The sequence below is a fragment of the Ursus arctos genome, unplaced genomic scaffold (genome assembly GCF_023065955.2).
Source record: "Ursus arctos isolate Adak ecotype North America unplaced genomic scaffold, UrsArc2.0 scaffold_14, whole genome shotgun sequence".
Taxonomy (NCBI): domain Eukaryota; kingdom Metazoa; phylum Chordata; class Mammalia; order Carnivora; family Ursidae; genus Ursus; species Ursus arctos.
In genome coordinates, this window is record NW_026622808.1 from 30922630 (window position 1) to 30949102 (window position 26473).

At 37.2% G+C, this 26473-nt stretch overlaps 1 protein-coding gene across 5 annotated transcripts in view; it reads right to left on the reverse strand.

The window, feature by feature from the left end:
- The window catches only part of SETD2 (SET domain containing 2, histone lysine methyltransferase), a 121854-nt gene that overhangs the window by 63524 nt on the left and 31857 nt on the right, over window positions 1-26473 (reverse strand). For all 5 annotated transcript variants that reach the window (XR_008959084.1, XM_026500698.4, XM_057311689.1 and 2 more), the window contains exons 3-11: window positions 21905-26271; window positions 18747-18878; window positions 17242-17370; window positions 15922-16045; window positions 14910-14987; window positions 12924-13021; window positions 10418-10544; window positions 2087-2221; window positions 1106-1225 (exon numbers count right to left, since the gene is read on the reverse strand). Coding sequence is in view for 4 of the 5 variants with exons in the window: in XM_026500698.4 (XP_026356483.2) it covers window positions 1106-1225; window positions 2087-2221; window positions 10418-10544; window positions 12924-13021; window positions 14910-14987; window positions 15922-16045; window positions 17242-17370; window positions 18747-18878; window positions 21905-26271 (5310 nt within the window). In the remaining variant the exon portion in view is untranslated. The remainder of the gene's footprint in view (window positions 1-1105; window positions 1226-2086; window positions 2222-10417; window positions 10545-12923; window positions 13022-14909; window positions 14988-15921; window positions 16046-17241; window positions 17371-18746; window positions 18879-21904; window positions 26272-26473) is intronic.

The following is a 26473-nucleotide window of genomic DNA, read 5'->3' on the forward strand; positions in this document are numbered from 1 at the left end:
TGTGTAGATTTTTAAAAAACATCTATACTAGTGGACCTTATCCTGGCTATGTTTTTCCAGAAAGTTTTCCAAGTGACTGCAATATAGGCTTGAGAACTATGCAACAACATATATTTAAGTGATGTTTTACCCACAAAAAATGCAGCTATTACTTACCTCTTTTAGCCTCTGAGAAACAGCTAACAAAGAAAGGCTCTCTCTTCAGAGATAACCATCCCCTCCACTCTGAAATCCAAGAATGTCTTCTAAAGTACTCCCCAATGTAGTTCTACAGAAACCCCAAGGTAGGTTGTTCCCCTCTACTTTCTAGATGGGACACTGAATTCATTTAATCATTAATCATACAATCATTTAATAACGTCAACTGGATCTTTACAAAAAGGAAGGGAGGGAGGGGGGTGGGATGAAAGGAGGGAGGGAAGGAGGGAGGGAGGAAGGAAGGAATTCCAATTCTTCCTCAACTTCTACTTATTGCCAAATCTCCTGGGAGAAGAACAGAGGCAAGACAACCACTTATTTGCTCATTCCTGTTTTGGTTTTTAAAGTGCATTATTAAATGACTCTGGTATTATATTAGAAACTATGATTTAAAAATAACTACATTTACACTTGGTTAAAAATATTATTTCATGGGAAGGTATAAATATCACAACTCCACTAATGACACTGCCAAGGAACATTTATTTAGATCTTTAAAACACTTACTGACTCCTCAAAATGTTCTTACTCTTGCCATTCCAGAATTCGGCTCTTCACTAATTTTTTAAAGCCCCAGAATTTAAGTTTCACATGGTTTCCAATTTGTTTAAAACTATGGCTTTAGCAACAAACTGGATCTTTCACTTAACTATGATTTATCTTGCTCTTGCAATTCCCAACTATGCGGTATCAACTATAGGGATACTATAAGAAAAACCATGGGGTAAACTCACTACTAGCAAGGTCTATGTAAAAGGTTATAGTTACAGGAATGATACTGAGATGATAATATTTATTTAATACAGTGGTAAATATAATGCTAAATTCATTATCACCGACATTATCACTTAACCTAAGCAGTCTACATAGCGGTTTTAAGAAATAAGCAAGTTGAATGTGAACTGACCTCTTCCTGAAGCTTCTGGTTACTTTCCCGGCCATCACCTAGCTCTGCCATCCAGATCCACAACAAAGACAGCCCATGACGTTCCAGGAAAGACTTCAGACAAGACTGTGAATGTGTGTTCTTCCATGGGGGGAAGGGAAGCAGGATGCAGGGTATTGGGGTAGGGATGGGATGGGGTGGGGTGGGCAATACCGACAGAACATTAAAAAGGGTCCACAGAGAGGAATAAAAAGTTTGTTTATATTCACAAAACACCTAGAAACTCTATTGTGATTAATGCAACTGAAAGTGTACAAATAATAAATGCTTTGAAGTAAGAGATTATAATCCTTTTTGATACCTAAATTGTATCCAGTCAACTTGGACTTTATATAGACTTTACAGAAAACCGTAAATATCAATATGTCATTTACAATGAAATTCAATTCTGAAGGACTAAGAACCAAATTACATTCACGATTTTTATTGAAAAACCTAAAACTATAATAGTCTAAATCGTTTTCATTTCCCTCTTCCTTTCAGATGCTTGTTCAAAAGGCTGTTTTCTCTTAGTTTTCTTTTAAATCATCCATTTTTTATTGTTCAACTTCTTGTGGCATACTTAATAAACTGGAGTAAATAAGACTGCCGTTAAAATTCCTTGCTTCAAGATCCTGTGGTAAAAATGGCCTTGGCATACTAATAATCATGGGGGGGGGGCGGTATCAAATGTCCTGAATTGTTACAGAAAAAAATCCCACCATGTTCTTTGACTAGAGAGAGAATGCAAACAAGATCTACTAAAAAACTAAATGATGCTGAACTCTTAAGCCATTTTTAAGAGTACAAACTTTCAAAGTCATATAGAATTCACAAAACATTTTAAAAATAAGAGTAACTCTTCTCAGAGTTATCCCTTCTCCTGTCATCATTCTAGACTGTAGCTTAGATGCCCCACCTCAAGTTCAGAAATAAAAACTAAATTAACATCAAAGAGCTCACCTGTATTAGCTCAAGACAGGTAAGTTTCTGCTCCAAAGTTTCAATTCTAACCATCAGCCGGGATAAGCTGAGCACCTGGTTTTTATCAGAGAGACCCTCACCATTCTCCATCAGAGCTTCTAGTTCTCCATCCACCTGCCAAAGCGAAGAAAAATATCTGGTTATAAAAACAACTACAAACACGCCACTAATCTAAATCAAACAACCTAAAAAGATGCTCAACCTTGCCAGTGATAAGGAAAACACAATTAGATCCACAGGGAGAAACCATGTCATATTTACTAGATTAATCTAGGGGAAAAAATTAAGTCTGATAATATCAAGTCTAGGCAAAGATGCGGATCAAAAGGAATTTTATATACTGTTGATGAAAGTACAAACTGGTATGATCAATTCAAAAAGCATTTCATTCACTCACCAAATATTTACCAAGTACTTATTATATGTCAAGCATAATCCTAGGTGCTAAAGTCACTGCAATGAACCAAAACAAACAAAAATTTGCCCTTATAGGAGGCAAAGAACAAATTTATGTTAGGTGAAAAGTACGCCAGAAAAAATAAAGCACTGGCTTCAAAAATAAAATATTTGTATCCCCTAGGCCTAGCATTGCACACCTAAGAATAAATCCTAGAGAAACTTCTACACATATGTATTCCCAGAGTTACACCAAATCACTGAACGAGTAGCAAAAAACTACTAACAAACGTCTGTGGCCAGGTTGTATAAATTAGCATTTTCATACAATGGATTATTATAGCACAGTGAAAGGAATCAAGTGCAGCCCAATGCAACAAGATTCATCAATCTTATGAAAAAAGTTCCAGAAGATTACATGCTGTATGACTCTGTTTTTGTAAACCTTAAAAACAAAATTTTCATAGATGCATGTCTGAAAAATCGATTTTAAAAAGGCAATGGAGGTAAGACACAAAATTCAAAACAGTGGTATCCTTTAGGGGCTAAGCAGGGAGCAGGAAGGAGAGAAGTGCTCACAAGTGGTTCTTTTATAATTATGCCTTATGGGCGCCTGGGTGGCTCCGTTGGTTAAGCAACTGCCTTTGGCTCTCAGGTCATGATCCTGCGGTCCCAGGATCGAGTCCTGCATTGGGCTCCCTGCTCAGCAGAGTCTGCTTCTCCCTCTGGTCCTCCGCCCTCTCATGCTCTCTCTCTCTTAAATAAATAAATAAATAAAATATTTTAAAAAATAAAAAAGTAATTATGCCTTATAACTTACATATATTCTCTGGATGTTTCAAATATTAAAATATTGTTTTTATTGTTTCAAATATTAAATAATGGGGAAACAACAACAAAAAAACCTACCAATGGTTGTTTTCCAGCTGTGTTATAAAAGATACAAAGATGCCTTACAGAACTATTGGGGAGATAAAATTAATTCATATGAAAACAAACAATGAAGCATTAACTGTAAATGTTAAAAAAATTCGAAGGAAGGGAGTGGTTAGAATGAGAGTCATCACAACTGAAGTCACAGAAGCAGGGTTAGCAATAGGTAAGACAAAGAAGGGAGTGAAGAGAGGGAAAATTTGAACACAGGGAAATAGAAAATTATGATAGTGCCTAGCTTGGCCTGGCTGGAGCAGATAAGGTGTGGTGAGGAAGGGAGAAAAACCTCATCAAAATGAAGGCTGGGGGGCGCCTGGGTGGCACAGTGGTTAAGCGTCTGCCTTCGGCTCAGGGCCTGATCCCGGCGTTCTGGGATCGAGCCCCACATCAGGCTCTTCCGCTATGAGCCTGCTTCTTCCTCTCCCACTCCCCCTGCTTGTGTTCCCTCTCTCGCTGGCTGTCTCTATCTCTCCGTCAAATAAATAAATAAAAAATCTTTAAAAAAAAAACAATGAAGGCTGGTGTTAGATGAGGAGATCTTGGAGGTGGTATGTAAAAGAATCTGTATTTGATGTGACTGAGTAAGAGAGCTCTATTACTGAATTCAAAAAAGGGAAATAATCTGATCAAAATGGAATTTGAGAATAGTTCGTGTGGCAATAACAGAATAAAATCTACACAAGACAGCAACCAACACAGAAGAGATATAAAGACAGCATTAAACCAACATGGCCTGAAATGATAAAAGTCTAGAATGCACTGAAAATAAATTAGAAAAAAGCAAATCTGAAAGACAAGAATCTTAAGGAAACTTTCCGTTTTTTAACTAATTTTTTATCATCTAAATATAACTTTAGGCAAGGCACTTAACATTTCTATTTTGTATACCACAAAACTCACATAATTCTAAGGAACAAAAATAAGAAAACATGAAACGCTACTTGCAAGAAGCTGAAGAAATGTAAACTCATTTTTTCCTTCTAAAATGTACATTTAAGGCTCATTTCTTTTTCATTTCCATTATCACTTCTTATGATTTGAAGCGATTAGGGACATATTCAGGAAAACCAATTTATGGTTAAATATTAATCCAAGACAATTTCCTTAAAGATGTTTTCTCCCCTGCATATCCTAAATGTAAAACTACCTGTGTCTCAAATTCTAGAGGATTAGAATAGGAAAGATCAAGGGCTTTAAAATTCCACTTTCCCCCCAAATGCAACAGCCAGAACCTCACTTTGGACGGTTTTGAGATGCAAATACTACTGGGCTAAGAGATGGGGTTTTTCTGGGGCACCTGGGTAGCTCAGTTAAGCCTCAGACTCTTAATTTCAGTTTAGGTCATGACCTCAGGTCATGAGATTGAGCCCCGCATGGGGCTCTGCAGTCAGGGCAGAGTCTGCTTGTCCCTGTCCACCCCCTGACCCCCGGCCCAAAAAATAAATAAACAAATCTTTTTTAAAAAAAGAGAGAGAGGTAGGGTTTTCTTTTCATAATTAGGCAGGAAAGGATTCTCTGACTCTGAACATTTAAGAGCTAAAACTGAGTTCTTACTTTTTTATTTAATAAACATTTATTGAATAGATACTATAGTATACAGAGCGCCACTGGTAAATAACAGTAGCACTCCTCTTAAGGAAATAAAAGGTAAAAATGTAGAAACTGAAGTAAAAGTAACAAAAAATACTCAAGGTGAACAACCTTTGAACATTCTCACTACAATTACAAGCTTCATGGTTGTACTGACATACATAAAAGTTATCATGCCAATCCCACATGATACAGCTTCCATACTTAGGGTAAAGTGGACAATCAATTGTGAATTGTGGGATTAATAACTTTTAGGATACCTGGGAGGAAGGGAGCCAGGAGACCAACTGATTGCTTTCATTAATTTACATTTACTACAAGTATTTATTTTTAATTTATGGGTCACCACCTTCCAGAAAGGATTCGAAGTAACTAAAAATCAACATAAAGGTATAAAAATGATTAAGGTATATTTTAATAAATTATTGATAAGTGAACATCTATACATATATGCAAAAGTCTATAGCACTTAAAAATTTATTCTGTTAGGTACTTAATCAGTCCAAGAAATTATTTACTCTTTTTTTTTTTAAGATTTTATTTATTTATTTGCCAGAGATAGAGACAGCCAGCGAGAGAGGGAACACAAGCAGGGGGAGTGGGAAAGGAAGAAGCAGGCTCATAGCGGAGGAGCCTGATGTGGGGCACGATCCCATAACGCCGGGACCACGCCCTGAGCCAAAGGCAGACGCTTAACCGCTGTGCCACCCAGGTGCCCCTACTCTTTTTTTAAATAAAAGATTTTATTTATTTGTCAGACAGAGAGAGAGAGACCATGAGCAGGGGGAGCAGCAGGCAGAAGGAGAGGGAGAATCAGGCTCCCCCCTGAGCAAGGAGCCCGATGCGGGGCTTGATCTCAGAACCCTGGGATCATGACCTAAGATGAAGGCATATGCTTAATCGACTGAGCCACCCAGGTGCCCCTATACTTACTCTTTTTTAGTACTTTAGTATTTTGGCCATGAACTATCTTTAATGGCTCTAAGCAGTATTTTTAATACTTTCTGATGAAATACAGTATACATAAAGAAAAGTACATGAACAATTTGTAAACAAGTAAGTTTAATAAACGGGTGAGCAATATCCATGCAATCAATATACAGGTGAAAAGAGGGCTGGGGGATGACAACATTGCCAGCATCCCTGAAGCGCTCCCTGTGCCCTCCCCTTGTTAGAATACCTTCTCTTTGCTTTTGAGATAACATCTCCTTAACTTTTTTAGAAAATCATTGATTTTTTTTTTAATTTTGTACTTTTTTAAAAAAAGATTTTATTTATTTATTTGACAAAGAGAGACAGCCAGCGAGAGAGGGAACACAATCAAGGGGAGTGGGAGAGGAACAAGCAAGCTCCCAGCGGAGAAGCCTGATGGGGGGCTCGATCCCAGAACGCTGAGATCACGCCCTGAGCCGAAGGCAGACGCTTAACGACTGCACCATCCAGGCGCCCCTGAAAATCATTCTGATTTTTAAAATAGGTTTACCATCTGTGTATAAATCACTAAATATTATAATTTAATTTTGTCTATTTTTTTAAATCTTTCTGGAAATCATACTGGACAAAACTTCCGTGTCATGCTCGTGTTTCATTCATCCTTACATTTTACAAGTCTTCCACGCTATTGCATGCAGCCATAGTCCTTCACTTTTATGACTAATTTTTCAGTCTAGGATTACATTATAATTTATGTTAGTGTTAATGGATATTTGAGTTGTTCCTACTTTTTATGATATAAGCAATGCTGCTGTGACTCCAGATACATCCATTCACTTTCAGTAAATAATTCCAAAATGTTTTCAAAAGTGGTTGTACCCAGGGACACCTGGGTGGTTCAGTAGGTTAAGCGTCTGCCATAGGATCAGGTCAGGATTCTGGGGCCCTAGGATCAAGTTGCTCAGCGGGGAGCCTGCTTCTCCCTCTGCCTGCTGCTCCCGCTGTTTGTGTGGTCCCTGGCCTCTGACAAATGAATAAATAAAATCTTCAAAAAAAGAAAAGAAAAGAAAAGAAAAGAAAAGAAAAGAAAAAAGTGGTTGTACCCATTTACACCCCCACCAGCAGTGCAGGAGATCCTGTTCTTACAAGTCATCAGACTTTTTACCAATTTGATAAGCATGTAAATGACATCTGATAGTTTTAATTGATACTCCCCTGATTACTAATGAGGTTGAACATCTTTATGTTTATTGGCTATTGGCTATTTGGAATAGTGAAGAATCTGGATGTTGTCTGTTTATTTTTCTTTTGTGTTGGCTTTTTTCTTATTGATTAGTAGGAGCTCTCTTTATATTCTGGATATTAATACTTGTTTCTTCTGTGTTGAAAGCAAGTACGTACCTTTTCACCCTCTTTATTGTGTAATTTAGTTCTCATTAGTTTCGCAAACTCAAAAGAGACTAAGAGAAGTTTCAGGCTATTTCCTGTATGTACTTTATAAACAACAAATATCATCAGATAATAGGGACTTAATACACCTCCATCAGCTAAGTATTTAGTTACCTAGTAATTACATCAGGTAATTAATTACCTGGTTTGTGACATCCCCAAAAAAGACAACCACCTTCGATTGGAAGAGCTTATAGCTTTGTTAAGGAGATGACTATATATAGATGCAATCATAAGAGCAAGAAATAAAAAAATGTTTACCAATCAAGGGCTGATACGGGGGATGCAGGCTCTAGTACTATTAACATATTCTTCTTAATAGTTAAAATATGCAAAACTACACTTTAAACTGCACTATCTTGTCCTCTCCATGGCATCCTCTCCCAAAAGAATTCCCAAGATTCTCAACTATAGCTGACTAGAATTCAGAATGTAAGCATGCAGAAGGGAATTTCAGTAGGAGACAATCCAAGTAAAACTAAACTAGAGTTCAACTCTTCATTATAGTCAGGCCAAATAACCCTCCTAGGAACCTAGAATCATTCTAGGTCATTCCTCTATCTGGGCAAAGTTTTATCCAAAGCATTCTAATTCCAGAATAACTTCAAATTCATACCTGGAGCAACCCATAATGACTGGATTCATGTTACACCTAATTCAGTCTATAATGCCAAAGCCTATACAGATAAGACACACCATTATCAGAATAAACACAAGCAAAGAAAGAAAAGGAATGCCTACACTTTCGTGCCTTGGGATTGTTCTCGAATCTTATCAGATAGAAAGCCATCTGATAATGGTATGATGGAGGTATAACACTGCCTAAGAAACCATCATATTACAAGCATACTCCCTACAATAATATAGTTTTTAAAAAATGTTTATTCTGTAAGTTTTGAGAACAGGAGATAGCCAAAGGGAAGTTTTTATGGCGATTTTAGCATAGGTCAACATGTTTAATGACGACTTTGTGGCTGTTCTGATAAACTATCAATTATAAGAAAATGAGAGTTAAAAATAAAAGCAATCTTAATGAAGTTTCGAGAAAAATTTCCTGCAACAGTCAAGTCAAGGTGGCTAACAGGCTATGACCCAGTGACTCTACTTCCATGAATACACCTTAAAGAAACATGTGCAGAAGAGAAACGTACAGATACTAACTGTGACATTAATAGCATAAGCTTAAAAACACTACTGTTCATTAGCAGGACTATATACAAACTTCTATGATGAAAAACATAGCAGTTAAAAATACGTTTACATATTTATCACTGTGGATCAAATTTTAAAATAAGAGTTAAAAAAAAACCCAAATTGCAGAAATAAACATACTATACCATTTCTAAAACTCTACACAAAACAACTTAATCAATTTTATTTTATTATTATTATTTTTTAAGATTTTATTTATTCATTCGACAGAGAGAGAGACAGCCAGCGAGAGAGGGAACACAAGCAGGGGGAATGGGAGAGGAAGAAGCAGGCTCATAGTGGAGGAGCCTGATGTGGGGCTCGATCCCATAACGCCAGGATCACGCCCTGAGCCGAAGGCAGATGCTTAACCACTGTGCCACCCAGGCGCCCCACAATTTTAAAATTTATTTTCTGGCACACAGCAACATTGGCTGTTATGACCACAACTGTTTGAGTTGGGAGAGGATGAAACTGCTCTCTACAACTTGCAGTACAACATAATGGTTAAGAGCAAACACAAGAGCTAGTTCATTTTCATTACCTGCTGGGTGATGCCTTAGTACTCTCATGTATAAGAAAGGAAAAATCCTTGTACCCAATTTCAGGACTTACTGTGAGAATTACATGAGTTAATGTGTCAAGTGCTTAGCTGAGTGCCTGGCAGACCATTACGGTATATATGCTCTCCAAAAAGACAGCTGAAGCACACACAATACTCTACTCTAAAGAACATGTGTTCATCTTGGGTGGTCTGCCAACACCCATATTTGTTGAAACTTTGCTTTTTGGCACTTTTTAAATGGCCTTTTTTATTTTTCAACTGCCCTCTCCAATGTTTTTTGCTATCTATATCTTCTTACAGAATTCAGATGTTCCATAATTAATTCTCCCCAATTAATTTGGGCTTACTGACATCACCTTTTAACTATTACACTTTTATCCCCTTGCCCCAATACATCTTCTATCTCCTCATCTAAGCAGTAATTTATACTTAATTTATGTAGCCATTTATAATTCTTACCGTACTGGTTCCTGAAAAGCCCAGGCATGAGCTAACTGCTAAAGAATCATAGGGGAATTTGCTGACTAATCCCCTTAGCCCCCTAGCCCCTGCTCCTAGCTCTCCACTAAGATTCATAGATCTGGGGATGGACCCAGAAATGTGCCCTGCCAGGTGGTTCTGAGGCTGAGAAATACTGTTCTGGTGAAGGGATCCTCTGAAAAAGGGAGGGGGGATTTTAATAAAACAACACTTAGACCTTGTCCCGGGTAAAAGTCCCTTTATTAACAAGAGAGCTCCTTCCTCCAGTAGTAACTACGGTGAGCTAGGGTCCAAAAAAGGCTATTGATTACTATGCTAATGTAGTAAATGAAAAGACCACTTTCATCATTCCATTCTCACTCTTGGGTTGCCTGTCACCTCTCAAAACTCACCTTATACTCCAAAGAGGTTTTTCAGAGTCTGTAAGAACACTTGCAAACTTTTAAGAGTTGCAAACAAAAAACAAAGATTAGGAATGCCTTAAGTAAGTTAGCAGATAAACATTTCATTTGTACTTAGGATTACGAGTTTTACAGGCTCCAAAAAAACTATTAGCCCATGTGTTTACAAGACGACTTTAATAGTTCTCGGTAACTAATTCTAATCTCTATGAACCTGAAATAAAAATAGCAACCATAATTCTTTTCCTGGTTATCTCATCTGATCCTGACTTTCCCTGGTTGTAGTATGACTTTTCAAATTCCAATCAGAAAAGCTACCCCCCTTCTTAAAACATATATGGTAAAAGTTGAAAGAGAGGATGAAACACTTACTGAATCCTTCTTACGGGATCGTTCCTTCTTCATTTTTCCTCCTGCTGCTCTGATACTGACTCTGTTCTCTCCTCCCAGGTAACCTCGGCAATTAGCCGACCCACAGAAACATTTCTGAGCTTCTTTTCTGTTTTAAAGAGCATTGGAAAGATGTCAGTTATGTGAAAGTAAACCATATAAAAATGTCAACAATACAACAATCACATACAAAAGAGAAGTCAATTCAGCCTAAAACAAGTAATTACTTTAAGAGACTCCAACAAAACTGATACTAATTTAAAGGAAATGCCTGACAACTGCTCTTAAAAAATATTCATTCTTTTTCCAACCTTCCCTTATTAAAATCAGCCAAGAAGTTAATGAGTAATTTCTTCATTTTATGAGTACACACTAATGTATAAAAATAAGAGATCATAACATATTTGAGCTGAGAACAAAACTGCTTAAATAGTTCAATATCTCTTAATATGTAAATATTTAACTGGCACACAGAACAAACAAAATGTATTGTTATAAATACATATACACAGATACAAAATTCAATATGTACAGGATACATAAAAGGAAACACATGATTATTAAAAGTTACCACATAAGGATGAGATATTAGATAAGAAACACAGTAATACATAAGTATAACCATGGAGTCAAGGAAAAGTGGTGGAAAGAACACAGGCCTAAGTCTACAAGCCTGGGTACAAACCATCACGGCCATTTATTTATTCTGTGACCTGAGGAAAGCATGAAAAACTGTACCAAAAGTAAACTGATAGATTTAGTTTATGACATTACTAATCAAAGGCATAAAAATAAATTATTCAATCAATACAGCAGGACATCACAAATAGCACTTGATTTCTAGTACCCCTTCCTTCAAAGAGGGCAGTGCAAATACACGTGGAAAAAATACAACGTAGGAGCCCTACATACAACCTGGTCAGCACTCATCCCCTGACTGCTACACCACTGACTGCCTAGATCCATTCGTTCACAAGGTGCTGCAAAACGTGATACCATTACTACTTCATTTATTAGCTGAAATGACCTCCAAAAGAAGAACTTCCTCTCATCAACTATTTGGTTTAACCTAAAGAAGAATTCACTTGGGGAAGGCAGGATAAATGCTTGACTTTTTTTTTCCTTTTTTAACTTTTAAACTACTTTTTAAAAATCATGAATTGATTTATTCACCAATATTCACTGTAGCATTATTCACAATAGCAAAAAAGTGGAAACAACCCAAATGCCCACTGACAAATGAATGGATAAACAAAATATGGTATATACATGCAGTGGAATATTACTTAGCCATAAAAAAAGGAATGAACTATTGGTACATGCTGCAACATGAATGAACCTTGAAAACACTGAATGTTTTCTAAATGAGGTCACAAAGGACAACATTTGTATGATTCCATTTATGTGAAACATCCAGAAAAATCCACAGATATAGAAAGTAGATTAGTGTTTGCCAGGGACTAGAAAAAGGGGGAAATGGGGCATGACAGCTTAACACAAATGGGGTCTACTTTTGGGGTGATGAAAATGTTCTGGAACTAGAGAGTGGTGATAGTTGTACAAAATGTGACTGTACTACATGCCACTAAACTGTATACTTTAAACATGGTTAAAAAGGTGAACTTTATGTTATGTGACATTTTCCACGATAAAAAATAGCTAAAACATGAAAAAATAAATAAAAATCATGAATTGGATCCCTTCTATTACGACTAATGTAGTTTTATTTTTAAAATATCATTAAATCTCATGGCTTTTACATAATCGGTTTCAAACCACTGTAGTTATTACGCTTATTGATGCTTAAGTGTTAATAAGAACTCTCTCACTATTATGAGAGCTTATTCAAGCTAGGTCCAAGTCCTTTTGACATGACTCTCATCTTTTATAACAGGTTTTCTGATACAACAAAATAATCCAATATCACCTTCTTCAATTTCTGTCTTAACGTGAAATCAGACACTTCAAGGAACCCTGTTCCTTTTAGTGGGGTTCTATGAAACCACAATATAGATGCTAGGGGTATTCACTGCTACTTCATCAGTCATTATTTTGGTTAGAGAGAACAAGTAAATTATCTTTCACAGTACAATGTGGTATAGATCAGAAAAGATTAGTCATGAGTTGGTAACAGATAAATGATGGATACACAGGGATTTATTATACTATTCTCTTTACATTCACACACACGCGCACACACACACACAGTAGACATTTCCATAATAAAAAGGGTTTTTAAAAATTACATATGAAAGATAATTATATGAATAAAACAGCATGAAATTCAGAGAAAGATTATGTAAATCCCGTACAAATCCCTTAACGGCCACAAGTGTCATACAGTAGGAAAAACACACAAAACTGAAAGAGTAAAGACCTGGTGGTACATATAACTTTTCAGTAATTCACATCAAAGTTTTATATCTCTATATCTAAACAGCCCATTTCCCCATCAGAAGCAGCAAAACAAAATAAGTACAATACTCACCCATATCTTTGGAACTGATAGTCAAATGTTAACTCCGAGCCTGAAGGAACCAGTTTGGTGGTAAAAAACCCAACCCTCAGTTGTCCATTCACAGTCCACTGAGATGTTGTTTTTAAAAGAAAAGAAATTAATAGTAACTGATTAATCTGTGTGTTTTTCTTTAAAGATCATCATCTGCCTTAATTATGCATGTGCCTTTAGACAATAAAAGCTTTTCCAAATAGCAAATAGGGAACTTTTTTCTTCAAATAAACTATCATATTTAAGTGTTACTCTTTTTTTTTTTTTTTTTTAAAGATTTTATTTATTTATTTGACGGAGAGATAGAGACAGCCAGCGAGAGAGGGAACACAAGCAGGGGGAGTGGGAGAGGAAGAAGCAGGCTCATAGCGGAGGAGACTGATGTGGGGCTCGATCCCATAACGCCGGGATCACGCCCTGAGCCGAAGGCAGACACTTAACCGCTGTGCCACCCAGGCGCCCCTTAAGTGTTACTCTTATTTCATACCACCAGATTGAGTATCATCTATAATTTGTCTCTAATAAAAGTAACTGCTACTTTAACTTGTCTAAAATACATTTCCACACAGTAAATATTCACTTGTACTAAAAACAGACAAATAGGGAACGCTTGGTGTCATTGACTATTACAGGCAAATTGGTATTACTTTATGTTATGTTAAAAGTAACATCTTATTCTAAGATGGAACATGGAACTATATAAACAATGACGCCAAATGTTTAATTTCATGAAGCGGTGGTCATATGACTGAGTGTAGTGAAAGGGAAGGGAAGCATGAGAACAGCTGCCTGAAACTCAAGAATTAAAATGGGAGTAAATACACAGGGGTTAGAACTTGTAGCTCCAAAACATGTAAGATGTAAGTCAACTGTAGAGCTCCTATCCAGACCATGTGAACATGTTACTGATGAAAAAACCCAGATTTAAAGAGATGAAGGGACACAGTACAACTGCAGTCTCACAGTTAGACACATGGCCACCAGCTGCAGGCAAAACTAGAACCAGAACTTAGGTTAAATGATTACAGACTGGGTTCTCCTATTTATTATATGGCTTGGCTCTTAGAAGGGCCATATCTAAGATATATTAGTACATAGATCAAAGGACAAAAAATATCCAGGAGTGAAAAACAATATTTTAATATGAGAGGGAACCGTGATACTTCTCTAGGGAGTGGGACTATAGCCTTCTTCGCCTAAAAAAAGAACCAATGTTCTAACATATATATATTGTTTCATCTAAGCTCAAAACACAAATTAGAGAGTACTAAAATCATTACTTCAAAATGTTTTATCAAATTCAATAAACGAATGTATCAAGTGTCAACTATGTGCCAGGCACAGGGACAGAGAGATAAGCAAGACCCAGAGCCCAGCCTTGCTGAGGAGAAGCACTGTAACCACATGCATATCACATATAATCCCTCTCATCTATGGCCATTCAGCCCCTTATGTTATTAAAACCACCTAATTTGGCACCTGGATAAGAACTGATAAAAATCTCAATATAATAGTACACGCTGGACTTCAAAATTAAATTTGTTTTGTATTTTGGTACCTTTGAAATAATAGCTAAAATTTATGGGCAAAGAGAGGTGACAATTAAATGCAATGGGAGTTCCTGGATTGGATCCTAGTCCAGAAAAATGACAGATGGCAAAATCTAAATAAAGACTTTAGAACAGTCGACAGTTAATAGTATTTCTTGGACTGGGTAATTGTATAATGGCTATGTAAATGTGAACATTTGGGGAAGCTAGGTGAAGTACATGGAACTCGGTACTGTTTTTTCAGTATTTTATAAATCTAAACTTATTTCAAAATAAGATTTTTAACAACAGAGTAGGAAAAAACGATTAAAATGATTAAAAAATAAAATCCATGGGTACCCTTGATGTAGAATCTAAAATTAAGAGAAGAGCAATCTTAACAAATATCCCAAACTTTAAATCTACTTCGACTTACTTTTTGAGTTTCACAGTTTGGTTCACAGCTGTGATTCATGAAACGAGAGCAGTTTCCTTTCTGAGTGGCATCTATTATCTAGGGAAAGGGATCATTTTAAGAGTTAGAAATGAGACCTTAAAATACATGTATGTTTTGCAAAGGAAAGACATTAGGCAAATGCACGACCTGCATTCCCAACCCCTCTTCCTCTTTCATGTATAGACACATCCAAGTGACAAATATCCAACTGCTTCCTCAGGGAGATCTGCTAACTATCAACATCTTACTTACAAGCAAAATTATCTCCATACCTACCAATATCTCTGCCATTTACTTTTAGCTACTTCTTACATCCTCTTATATTCCAATTACACTTCAAGGGTATAAAACGCCATTTTAAAGTGCACAGTGCAGTAGCTCTCAAACTACAGTGCATATCTGAAGTCCCTGGAGAGCTCCTTAAAACTCCTGCTGGACCCACCCCCGGAATTAGATTCAGCAGGTCCTGGGGTAGGACCTAAAATTAGGTTTTCCAGGACTGAATAGAGAGACAGATATGAGAATCTAGTTGAATTTTATTACACCAGACATTAAAGAGATTTGTAAAAACGTAAAACAATGGCACTCCTCGTGTTTAAAACAAAAATTATTTGAAAATGCTTTATCTTCATAAAAACATTTATGTCAACATATAATGGTCTTGTTACTCTTCGGTGGTTTAATAAATATTTTTCAATTTCTCAGCTTTAATTTTTATGTAAGTATTGACAAATATAACTCACATCAAAAAAACTCTTTTGGGGGTATCAGTAACTTTTAAGAGTTATAATATGAAGCATGTATGTTTACATTTACATATATATGTAAATATTACCCTCTCCCACTCTTTTTGTAAACAAAAACTATCTATACTATTCTGCTCCTCTTTTTTGTCACTTAATGTCTTTTAAAGATCTGTCCGTATCAATGACCCTTTCAAACTCAACAATTTCCAGATCCGTTTCAAAGCAAACACATTCATGCTGCTCACCTCATCGTTCTTCAGGGCCATGAAATAGTAGTGGATGTTTTTGTTTCGTGCATATTCCTTTACCCGGGCTTTAAACTCTTTATGATCAAGTACTTCTCCACAATATTCTAGGACGAAGGTGTTCCTGGCAAAACAAAAGGGAAACAATAGCACTTCCTGCCTAGGAGCTATATGGAAAACATACAACCATGTAAAAAAATAATGGATTTAATGAAATATTGCTAAGTGAAAAAATGTGGTATTATACAGGATACAATTAAAATATATGTGAAGTACCTAGCATCTGAGTTTTTCTCCTTTCTAATACTTTTCCAAAAATGTTGATTCTAAGACACTTCTACATTTATACATACTACCAAAATGTGTATCCCTGATCTAACTAGATAAACATTCAAATCTGGTTTATTATCATGAAAACAGTGATTTACAGCTGAGAAGCAGCTCTGAAGAAATCAGGAGCCACTGAAATATTAGAGGCTTTATGTCCTAGGAGAAAAGACGGCAATTTAAACATAGCAGCCCTTCTACTGCCTTTACTCAGAGGTCTCTGATGATGTTAAAGGTCAAACAGACCTTTTCTCTCACTGCATTCTCTGTGAGTTTTCCCTAGTATTTATCAATAATTATGATTAATCTCTCTCCTTGGCGTCTTTCAGTTACCTTCCACCCGATTGGTCTTTCCTTGCTTATTTAGTATCTTCGATAGCGAAGAAATAGGTATAATAATACAGAGAATGTTATGGTATTTAACACTAAGTAGCAGATTAGTTCCAAAGTCCTCCTCATCCTTCGCATATCTGACAATATGTCCTGTTCAATGGAAATGCTCTACCAGTGAACATCTAAATAGTTTGTAACTAAAACATGAAACTGACACTCCCATCAGCATATGGAAGTTATACGAGTAGGAAAATGTGGGAAACCTGGAAACACTCTTTCCTAGTGTATTTTACCAAAGCAGCGTTCTTTGAAAGAAGCTTAGAAAAGCTAAAGGGCTTTGGGAAACAATTTAAAATACATATATTTTTAATTTTATTTATTTACTTGTCAGAGAGAGAGTGTGCAGGCACAAGCAGGGGAAGTGGCAGGCAGAGGGAGAAGCAGGCTCCCCACTGAGCAAGGAACCAATTCAGGACTCAATCCCAGGACCTGGGGATCATCATCTGAGCCGAAGGCAGACGCTTAACCAACTGAGCCACCCAGGCGCCCCTACAATAATCATTAAACCTCAGTGTAACAGACACATTATTTTCCTACAAAGTAGCTAACCAACTTCAATAACACAAAAATGAAGTGAAAGAGGATTAAAACATAACTTACGAAGGAAGGTCTTTGGCAGCTCTCAAGCCCCAGCCTTTCTTCTCTGTGAGTATGACTTCCACATCTGCGTGCTGCTTTCTCTGAAACCGTCTATTGGAACAATAATCCCCATTTGGACACCGAGAAGAACTGAAATGAGAAGTGTAGAAAATTAATTCTTCAAAGCAGAATCTCTAATGACACATAGGATGTGGAAAAAAACAAACAAGTAACAACAACAACAACAACAAACAAGAGACACAACAGCGCCTGCCTGGGTGCAGATATAGGAAACAAGGCCCACTTGAGGAAAGGAGAACAAAACAGCAGAAGATGACTGGTAAGAAAAGTGGGCTGCTAGAAGATGGAAGGTTGTTGATCTACTATGAAGAGCTCTGAACACCAGCTTAAATTTGAACCTGATCCTGACAACTACTCTAAGTTTGACTGTGGGAAACACATGAAGAAATGTATCCTGTACTTCCTATCTCTTTAGCAAGGTTGGAAGGAAAAGTCCAAAAAACGCAGAGGCAAGAGCAACAATGTCAAGTTAGGAGAATAATGCTAACTCTTGTGTCTCCTCTTCCTACATGTGTACTGTCATCTCTATTTTTTTTTTTAGATAAAGTAATACCAAAGTGCTTTCTCTCTATTTTTCTGAGGTATAGGTTTTATTCTCATAACACTAGAACATGAGCAAAAACAAAAACTGAGTTTGAAAGAAAACACTTTTTTAACACTAAAAACAAGGTATCTACATTATACATCATCTCCATATTCTCTCCATGTTAAAAATGATACAATTTTTCATCAAAGTGGTAAAAAAAAATAATCACACATTTTTTAATGTAAAGATGTTTATGGTTTATAAAAAAAATATAAAAGCAAATGTCTCTCAATAGAAGATGAATAATTATGAGTTAACTATAAACAGACTATATAAAGCAGCCGAGGGAAGATTCAGCTAGGTCTGTATGTGTAGCTCTGAACAGGTCTCCAAAACATATTTAATTGTGTGTTCATGTGTGTGTGGGACAGAGTGAGGGGGTAAAATTTTAAAAAGTACATATGGTAAAGATTTCATTTCTATACATAAAAAGTGGAAATAGCTATGAATGTTGATATAGGCATAAAAAGTATCTGGAAAGACCAGAAATAGAGGGATTGAGGTTTGGAAGACATTTTACTTTATGCACTTTTGAAACGCTAGGGTTTTATCTCATTTTATAGTAAAAGCTAGAAAGTATCAACACTTACCTCTCAGGACACGAACAGCGTAAGAGCTAAAAGGTTACTACGTTAGTATGAGGGCTACTTTACAAAGCACTGACAATGTATACTATAACGTACAACGCAAGGGAAATTTGTCTCCTTATAAACACTATTATACATTAGAGATTTCATTGCTTATAAATACTTGACAACAGGTAGAAGAGAAAGGTTAAATCTGACTCATTATTAATTCTTTCCACTATTTTGAGACATTTAATAGAATGAGCAAAATCAGAGCATTTTAATTTACTTACCATTCAATCATGAGGAGACGATTAAGACAGTCTTCTCCACACGCTATTTCACCTTGAGCTCTTTCATCTTTAGAAAGCGGTGTACACTCACACTGCATCCGCTTAATATCCCGATGAGATTTATTCTTCTTTCTATTAGGTAAAAGTTCGTAAGAATTGATTTAAGAAATCTCCTGGCAATGATACAACATACACAATCAAATATGTGCTAAATCTCAGTTTCACATTTAATGATTCTGGTTAAGTCAAACATTCAAAAGGAAGAAAACACATCCTCACTAGCATCTGTGAGACTGAAAACACTAACACTTATGTTGCAAAGAGAATGAGAGGCAACCTTTAGCCCTGGCAAATGGGAGGATAGGGTAAGTTCAAGTCTATCACTTTGGACTCAGCCCTCATTTCCTAGTCCATTTCAGCTAAGCCTCAAATTCTGAGCAATTTCAAGTGTTAATTGTCATATTTGGCTCAGGAAAAAAATAGGAAAACTTGTGAGAATCAAAAAGTGACACAGCTGATTAAAGTGGAGAATCAGTCCTCCTGGATGAGCAAATAATGGTTGAGGAAGAAAAGATTATTTATTTAATTTATAAAACATAAATAGAGACTGAGGAAGAAAAGAAGTTGAAAAAAATAAATTAAAAAATAAGAGTTTTTTTTCTTTTAGAGAGAGTGAGCGAGCATGTGCACACACACAAGCAGTGGGGGAGGAGCAGAGGGAGAGGGGAAGGGGGGGGAGAGAGAGAGAGAGAGAGAGAGAGAGAATATCAAGCAGGCTCCATGCCCAGCTCAGAGCTCCACGCAGGGCTCAATCTCAAGACCCTGAGATCACTACCTGAGGTGATACCAAAAGTCAGACGCTTAACAGACTGAGCCACCCAGGCACTCCTGAAAGATAAGACTTTTTAATTACGAGTTTGACTCAATAAATCTTTCAGAGAATCTTTCAGTAACACTGCATAAATCTTGTTTAAAAGAAAACTGAATGATTAAAAAAAAAGAATGAAGTATAATTTACAGAACTGTATTACAGAATAACCATGTATCACAGAATAATCAGAGGACTAAATTTTCTCAACACAGACTAACTTATTTGGGGGTAAAAAGGGAAACTTTTCAAACAGATTGGGCTCATAAATCCCTATGCCAGGGTTTGCAAAGAAAAAGTGAAAATGTGATTATTTCCTGGCCTTTATGTTGAACTTTCTGACCCTTGCCAAAAAGAAAAAAAAAAAAAAAAAAATCAAAGCTGGCTGAAGAAGATCTCGTTCTTAAGATTAGGGCAGTCTGACTCTCCAACCATCAGTGAAGAGCACAGCTGCTCTATGTGGCTGTCTTAATCTCCTAACTAATCTGCTTTCATCTTCAACATATGTTCCATTACAGTCCCAATTTATAAAGTACCTGAGAGTGTCCTGATAGCTTCAACTAAGTTTAAGTAACAAGAATGACTCATCTGGATCAATTCAAGGTATCATTCACTAATGAGCGTATGAATATTCTTAGCCTGAAGAAACAGAACTAAAGATAAACCAAGTACCTATTTACAAGTACCTTAAGAACCGTAATTTTGAAAAATCAGCAGTAGCTTTATTTTGTATTGCTCTATAAGGACTAATGGGCACAGATTCGGGTAACCCTATTTTCATTAGACATAAGAAAATTTTTTCACTATTCTCAATACCATTTTATAATAATAATTTGTGTTCTTGGGGGCTCCTAAAGGCCCAGCAACAAAAGGCACTTTAAAAATGTGAGTACATATAAATGGTTCCCACTCCAAAATGGCTCTCTAATGTTCCCACCAACCAGATTTATTTGCATGGTCTTATATGTACCTGATCTCACTGCTGAGTAAATCCCAGAGGGCTGGGTTGATTAGTTTTACTTCTAGTCTTTTACAAAGACCCTGGAGATTTCATCAATGTACTCACACAACTCCTAAAAACTACTACTTTAAATATTCAATATTTTAAATTTAAACCTAAGTTACTAGATGTAAATGACTATAACTGTAAGAGGCTCCCTATATCACAAAAAGGTTTTTATTTTATTTTTTAAAGATTTATTTATGTATTCAGAGAGAGAGAAAACACGTGTGCGGAGGGGGGGGGAAGAGGGAGAGAGAGAATCTCAGACAGACTCCATGCCCACCACGGAGCCTGACACGGGCTCGATCTCACAAACCTGACATCATGATCTGAGTCAAAACCAAGAGCTGGATGCTCAATCAACTGAATCCAGGCACCCCAAAAAAGGTTTTTTGTTTATGAAAAACTTTTCAAGAGACCTAATTTTAACTCTAACCACAATGAAAAATTTCATTATAAAAAAAATTTTTTTTTAACACTTAAAGGGATGATGGCTAGGTAGATTCTTAGATAGAGGAGAAATTTCCAAAAGGAGAAGGTAAAGGGTTGGAAGACTACAGATTTTTTTAAAAAGGCACATTCAACACATACTTATATTGGGAAAACAAGAAGACTGTTGAGGAAGGGTGAAAGAAAGCAAGCTTCGAAGCTCTGCTCTAGAGGAATATGGAGAAATTTCATTACTCCTGTTCTCATTATACCTGTTTCATGTTAGGAATCTGTAGTAAACCGTTTTACCACTTAATTCTAAAATAGTGGTTATGCTACTGCCAAATTTAATCTATTAGCAATAGACTAAAAAACCAGACAGAAAATGGTGTTCTAGTCTAGTTCCAGCTTCATAAAGTATCTTTCAAAGACACTTCATTCTGAGCATTTTCGAAAAGGAAAAAAAAATCCAGGCAACTACCTTCTTCTTCTCTAAGCGCAGACTACTTTGCTGAAATTTTGTTTCATTTTTCACCAGTTACACATGTAAAAGGAATTTAAGAAAAATAGGGCTGGCCTAAATCATACTTTCAGAACCAAAGAGGTAATGAGACCCCCCCCAAATAAAAAATAATTTAGACATCCCCTTCCTGGGGGGGGTGGGGGAAGGGATACGGAAGGAAAGACCCTATGACATCAAATCTAAATAGGTAAATACTTTTTCGACTTTTTAATGTATATCACGAAACTATATTTCATACAATTGACCTCATATATTCTGAACTGTTGAAAGCTAACTTTTTTTTTTTTAAACAAAAAGAGGTTAAAATTTGTTGGACAAGTATTAAGCCAGCTTACCTTTCTGTCAAATAAACATTTTCTTCAATTAGATCAAAGTAACAGGGCATCTTCCCTTGCTTGGCATATTCTTTCCATCGCTGTGGGTCCCTGAAGTCCTCCATGACACAAGAAGGCCCAACCAGTGCTGAGCCTGGGGGTACTGCTATTTCCCCCGGCTCTACCGCCACTCGAACTTTCTTTCTGTCCTGAAGTTCACCATCACTTTCAGAATCACTCTCCAATTCCTGTCTCCTTTTTTTAGGAGGCCCTCTGTCTTTCATATCATTTTTTTCTAAGTTTTTTGGAAGATCTTTCTTTTCGTTCACAGCTAGAGTGTCCTTAATGGAATTGCTGCTTATTTCAGGTGCTTGTACTGACCCTTTGTCCTTCTGAAGGGATAGAAAAAACTTATTGGACTGGCTTGAAAAATGAGATCCTCCACGTTGATCCCAATTCTCCTCCTCTTCACGGTCATCTGTTAAGGAATCTGGTACCTGCCCTTGAATTCGATCATACACAACCCCAGTTCCAGGAGGTCTACCTGCTGATCTGGGATCCCAGTAGCCATTGCCTTGCCAGTAATTACGTGTCCCACCATAATGTTCTGCACTTTGCTGATACTTGTGTCCACCACAGGCTCCATAGCTGCTGTCTGGTTGTTGGTATGTGGTAGTAGGCTTTTCTTGTTGAGAGAACTCCCACCCTAAGCTTCGGAGCTCTTCTGATGAGCGGAAACCATCCACTCGGGAGATCTCACAAGAGGGAGAAAAACTCAACTCTGTTTTTCCCAGTCTACTATCTGGCCTGTTAGGGAAAGTGATCTGTTGCCGAGACTTATTTGGGACATCTTCAAAATCATCAGAAGAATAAACTGGCAGCTCTTCTTGCTGCCTAGAAGCTATTTTGGTTTTTGCAGTTTCCTCAGAATTTGGATGACCTAGAAAGTCAGATTTCACATCTGTATGACTTGTACTATCAACCCCATCACTCTGAGGATGAGCCATTTCAGACAGGTGGTTATCTATTTGTTTTCTGCTGGGCTGTGTGAAAGAAATTTCCAGATTCTTCTCTGTCCCTTTATGATGGAAGAACTTCTCAGTTTGAGAATAGGGTTTGCTTGCTACACTCTCAAATTTTTCCTCATATGAATGTCTCCTTGACTCCAATCTCTCATCTTCCCAGTGGTCAGAATAGTGTCTGTAACTTTGACTGCTCCGAGAAGAACAAGGACTTGTTTCTTCCATGGGCAAAGTAGAATTCTTTGGCACTACCACAACAGACTGAAGACGGTTTCTTGGAATACTGCTATCATCAGAATCTGTATCTTCAGAGTCACTTTCATCACTTGAACTTTCAGAAGAACCAGAATAATCTTCATGGACAGTAGATACAATCTCTGAGGCATGCCCACTACTGTCACATTTTAAGGTATATGTTACACCATCACTGTCTTCCATGGTTAAATTCAAGTCACAAGAAGAAAATACAACTTCTGAGTCATCAGAATTATGTGCATGTCCTCTTCCTCCTCCTTCATCCAAAGAGATTTCTGCTCTTCCTCTTCTATCAGGCAATATGGAATTCCCTTCTTCTTGAGCCTCTTGCACACATTTCCCAGATAACCCATTATTATGCCTGTTTTCCCAAGAAGCAAATCCCTTTCCTGAATCAGGCAGGCCGCTACCTACTTCTACTGTTTCTTTCTCTGCATGCTTTAAAAACTCTGTGCTTTTACTCTTCAGCACAGCACCCAAAACTGGAGATGTGTTCTCTCCACACTGCAAGAGAGTTAAACTGTCCACTTTTATTCCTGGTGGAAGACTTGGAAGAGATGAAGCAATGCCTGAGCTCTCTATAGGTGGATATAAACCATCAAAATGATTAACAGAAGCTGTACTAGTGCTACCAACACTCTGCTTATATTCTTCACATGCAAATTTTGAGTGCTGATCTGTCAGATTTCTGTTATCACATATAACTGTTTTTGATTTCAAATGCACATTCATAAAGCTATTTGAAGAAATCTGCGTAACTGAAGGCTCAATCTTTTCAGCTTCAGAATGATGCAAAGAAGGGCTGTTGTCATTTGAAGTACGGTATATCTCTGAATCTTTGGTTTTACAGCAAGAAACTGTCATATCAACTGGTTCTTTAATTACAGTTTTAGAATAATCTATCGTCATAACTGGCAAAGACATGAGTTTATCTTGGTGTGGCGACACTGGAGGTTCTGCTTCTCTAAATGGGCTTCCTGACTTACTATGTAGCATGCAAGTATCATCCGAGTCTTTCTCTTTACATCTATTAATATTCTGAAATCCATTTGATGGAAGCATGCATGCTTTGACCAAAGGGGATACCTCCGATCCAGTCACACTATCATCAGAAGACATCAAAACAGTGTCAGTTTTAGAAGTGCAAAATGTTGCCAAATCAGATTCTGCCCCAGGAGATCCATTTATATTTAATTCTATGGGACAATAACTTCTTAATTGATCATTCTTCACTTTAGATAAAGAGTCTAATTCCTTAATACTATCATGGCTATCATGTCCTATAAATTCAGATTTAAAAATAAGTGATTCATCTAGCTTTTTAAAAGTAGGTGAATCATTTAATCGATTTGATGGAGATGGAGACCCAGTCTTTTCTCTTTCAGGAATTTTACTAATCATTCTTAATTCACTACCTTTTGAACAAGGAGCCTGTAAATTAAAAGAATGAGACGGTTTGATTTCCTCATTTAATTCTGTACAACAGAAAGAATTTTTAAATTTATCAGACTTGGATATAGATTTTGAAAGGGCAGATTTATAACGGGAAGCACTGCTATCATGCTTGGAATAGGATGACCCCCGTCGGAATCCCAGTTCATTAGGGGGAGAACAACATCTTTTCATGGCTTCATTTTCTGAAGTCCTTTTGGATTCTCTTTCTAGTTTTGAAGAATACTTTCCCCTCTTCTCCATCTCTAAGTAAGAGGACTCAGTTTTGCAGTCCCGATCAGATTTAGAATAGGATGATGATGTCCTTAGGTCTCTGTAAGAGAAGGAATGAGAGGAGGTGCGCCTTGAGTAGGTCTTCTTATACTCCTCTTCTGAGTCAGAACTCTCTCGAGCTCTGTTATCTGTATATGGCCGAGAATAGCGTGCCCTCTCTCGATAAGGGGAACTCCGATGGTAGCGACGATCAGAGTCATAATAGTGGGATCGTTCCGACCGGGAATAGGATAAACTAGTTCTAGAGCTTCTGTCAGATCTAGAACGAGATCTGCTCCGCCTTCGCTCTCTCTCTGATCTACATCGAGAAGATATATACCGAGTATCTCTTTCAAGTTTTGAATAGCTAAAATATTTATCATCTCTCTCTGTTTTAGATCGTGACGATTTCCCTACGTCCTCACTTTTTAAAGGTGCTAAGCTCTTTTTTGAATCTCTTTCCTTTTCAATGTTTGCTGAAAATTTTAAATCATGTGATCTTTGACTTGAGGAAGTCCGTACAGAATCTTCATCAGATTCTGAAGCAAGAAAGGTGCCTTCAGATTGTGAGGATTTCTTCTTAGAGCCTGTTTTTTTGGAGCTCAGATTACTCTTAGAACTATCTGGAATTTCTTCTTCCTTCCCAATATGGGAATCTTCTTTTTGTGAGGGAGTATCTACTTGCTCATTCGAATTCTGAGTTATGTGTTCTTCTGAACTATTAGATACAGCAGCATCCTGCTTAGTGTCCACTTCTGAAGATTCTGGTACAGCTGTAACTGGTGGTTCCTTCAGTGATCTAACTGCTACATCTACTGGTGCTGTCATCAGAACTGGGATTGGCGTGTGTGGCAAGGCCACTGGCTCTGTTACTGGTGCTGGTGGTGAGGGTGCTGTGGCCTGGGGAGGTGGAGGTGGTGGAGGTGGAGATGAGGGTGGCGAGTCTACAGTTGTTGATTCTGCTATGACTGCTGGTAATGGTACTATGGGAGGAGGTGGAGAGGCCACTGCTGTGGCAGTAGTCAGCAGTGGCCTGGAGGTCACATGAAGCAGATGTTTCTTAAAATGAATTTTGCCCAATTCTACCCTTGATTTTGGTGGGGAAGATTCTTCTGTAGTAGATAAGGTATCTCCAATGTCCATTTTAATTTTAGGGGTCAAGTCTACTTGAAGAGGTCCAGCTGGGGAGTTTGGAGTATCATTTTGCTTTTCATTGCCAAGTGCAGTCAGAAACCTGTTCTGCAAAGTTTTCTTTGTAAGGCTGAAGCTGAAAGACACCTTCTGTCGTCCCTGTTCCTCCAAATTAACTTTTGTCTTGGTGCCTTTGGGTAAAAATCGACTAGAAGCAACACCTTTGAACATTGGTCCTTTGATGAAACCTGTTTTCTGCACATTTTCAATCTTTGCCTATAAATGAACAAAACAAGCAGTTACTACAACAATAAAGTTACTTTCAAATGACTAGCATCACAGTTTAAAATGTCAGGAAAATGAAAAGTCCTTTTTAAGAACAGTATGAACTTCACTGAGGTAGATAAGCCCTTCTTTATTATAGAAAATTTCAAACGTACTCTAGAGTATAGAGGATAGTATAATAAATCCCTAAGTA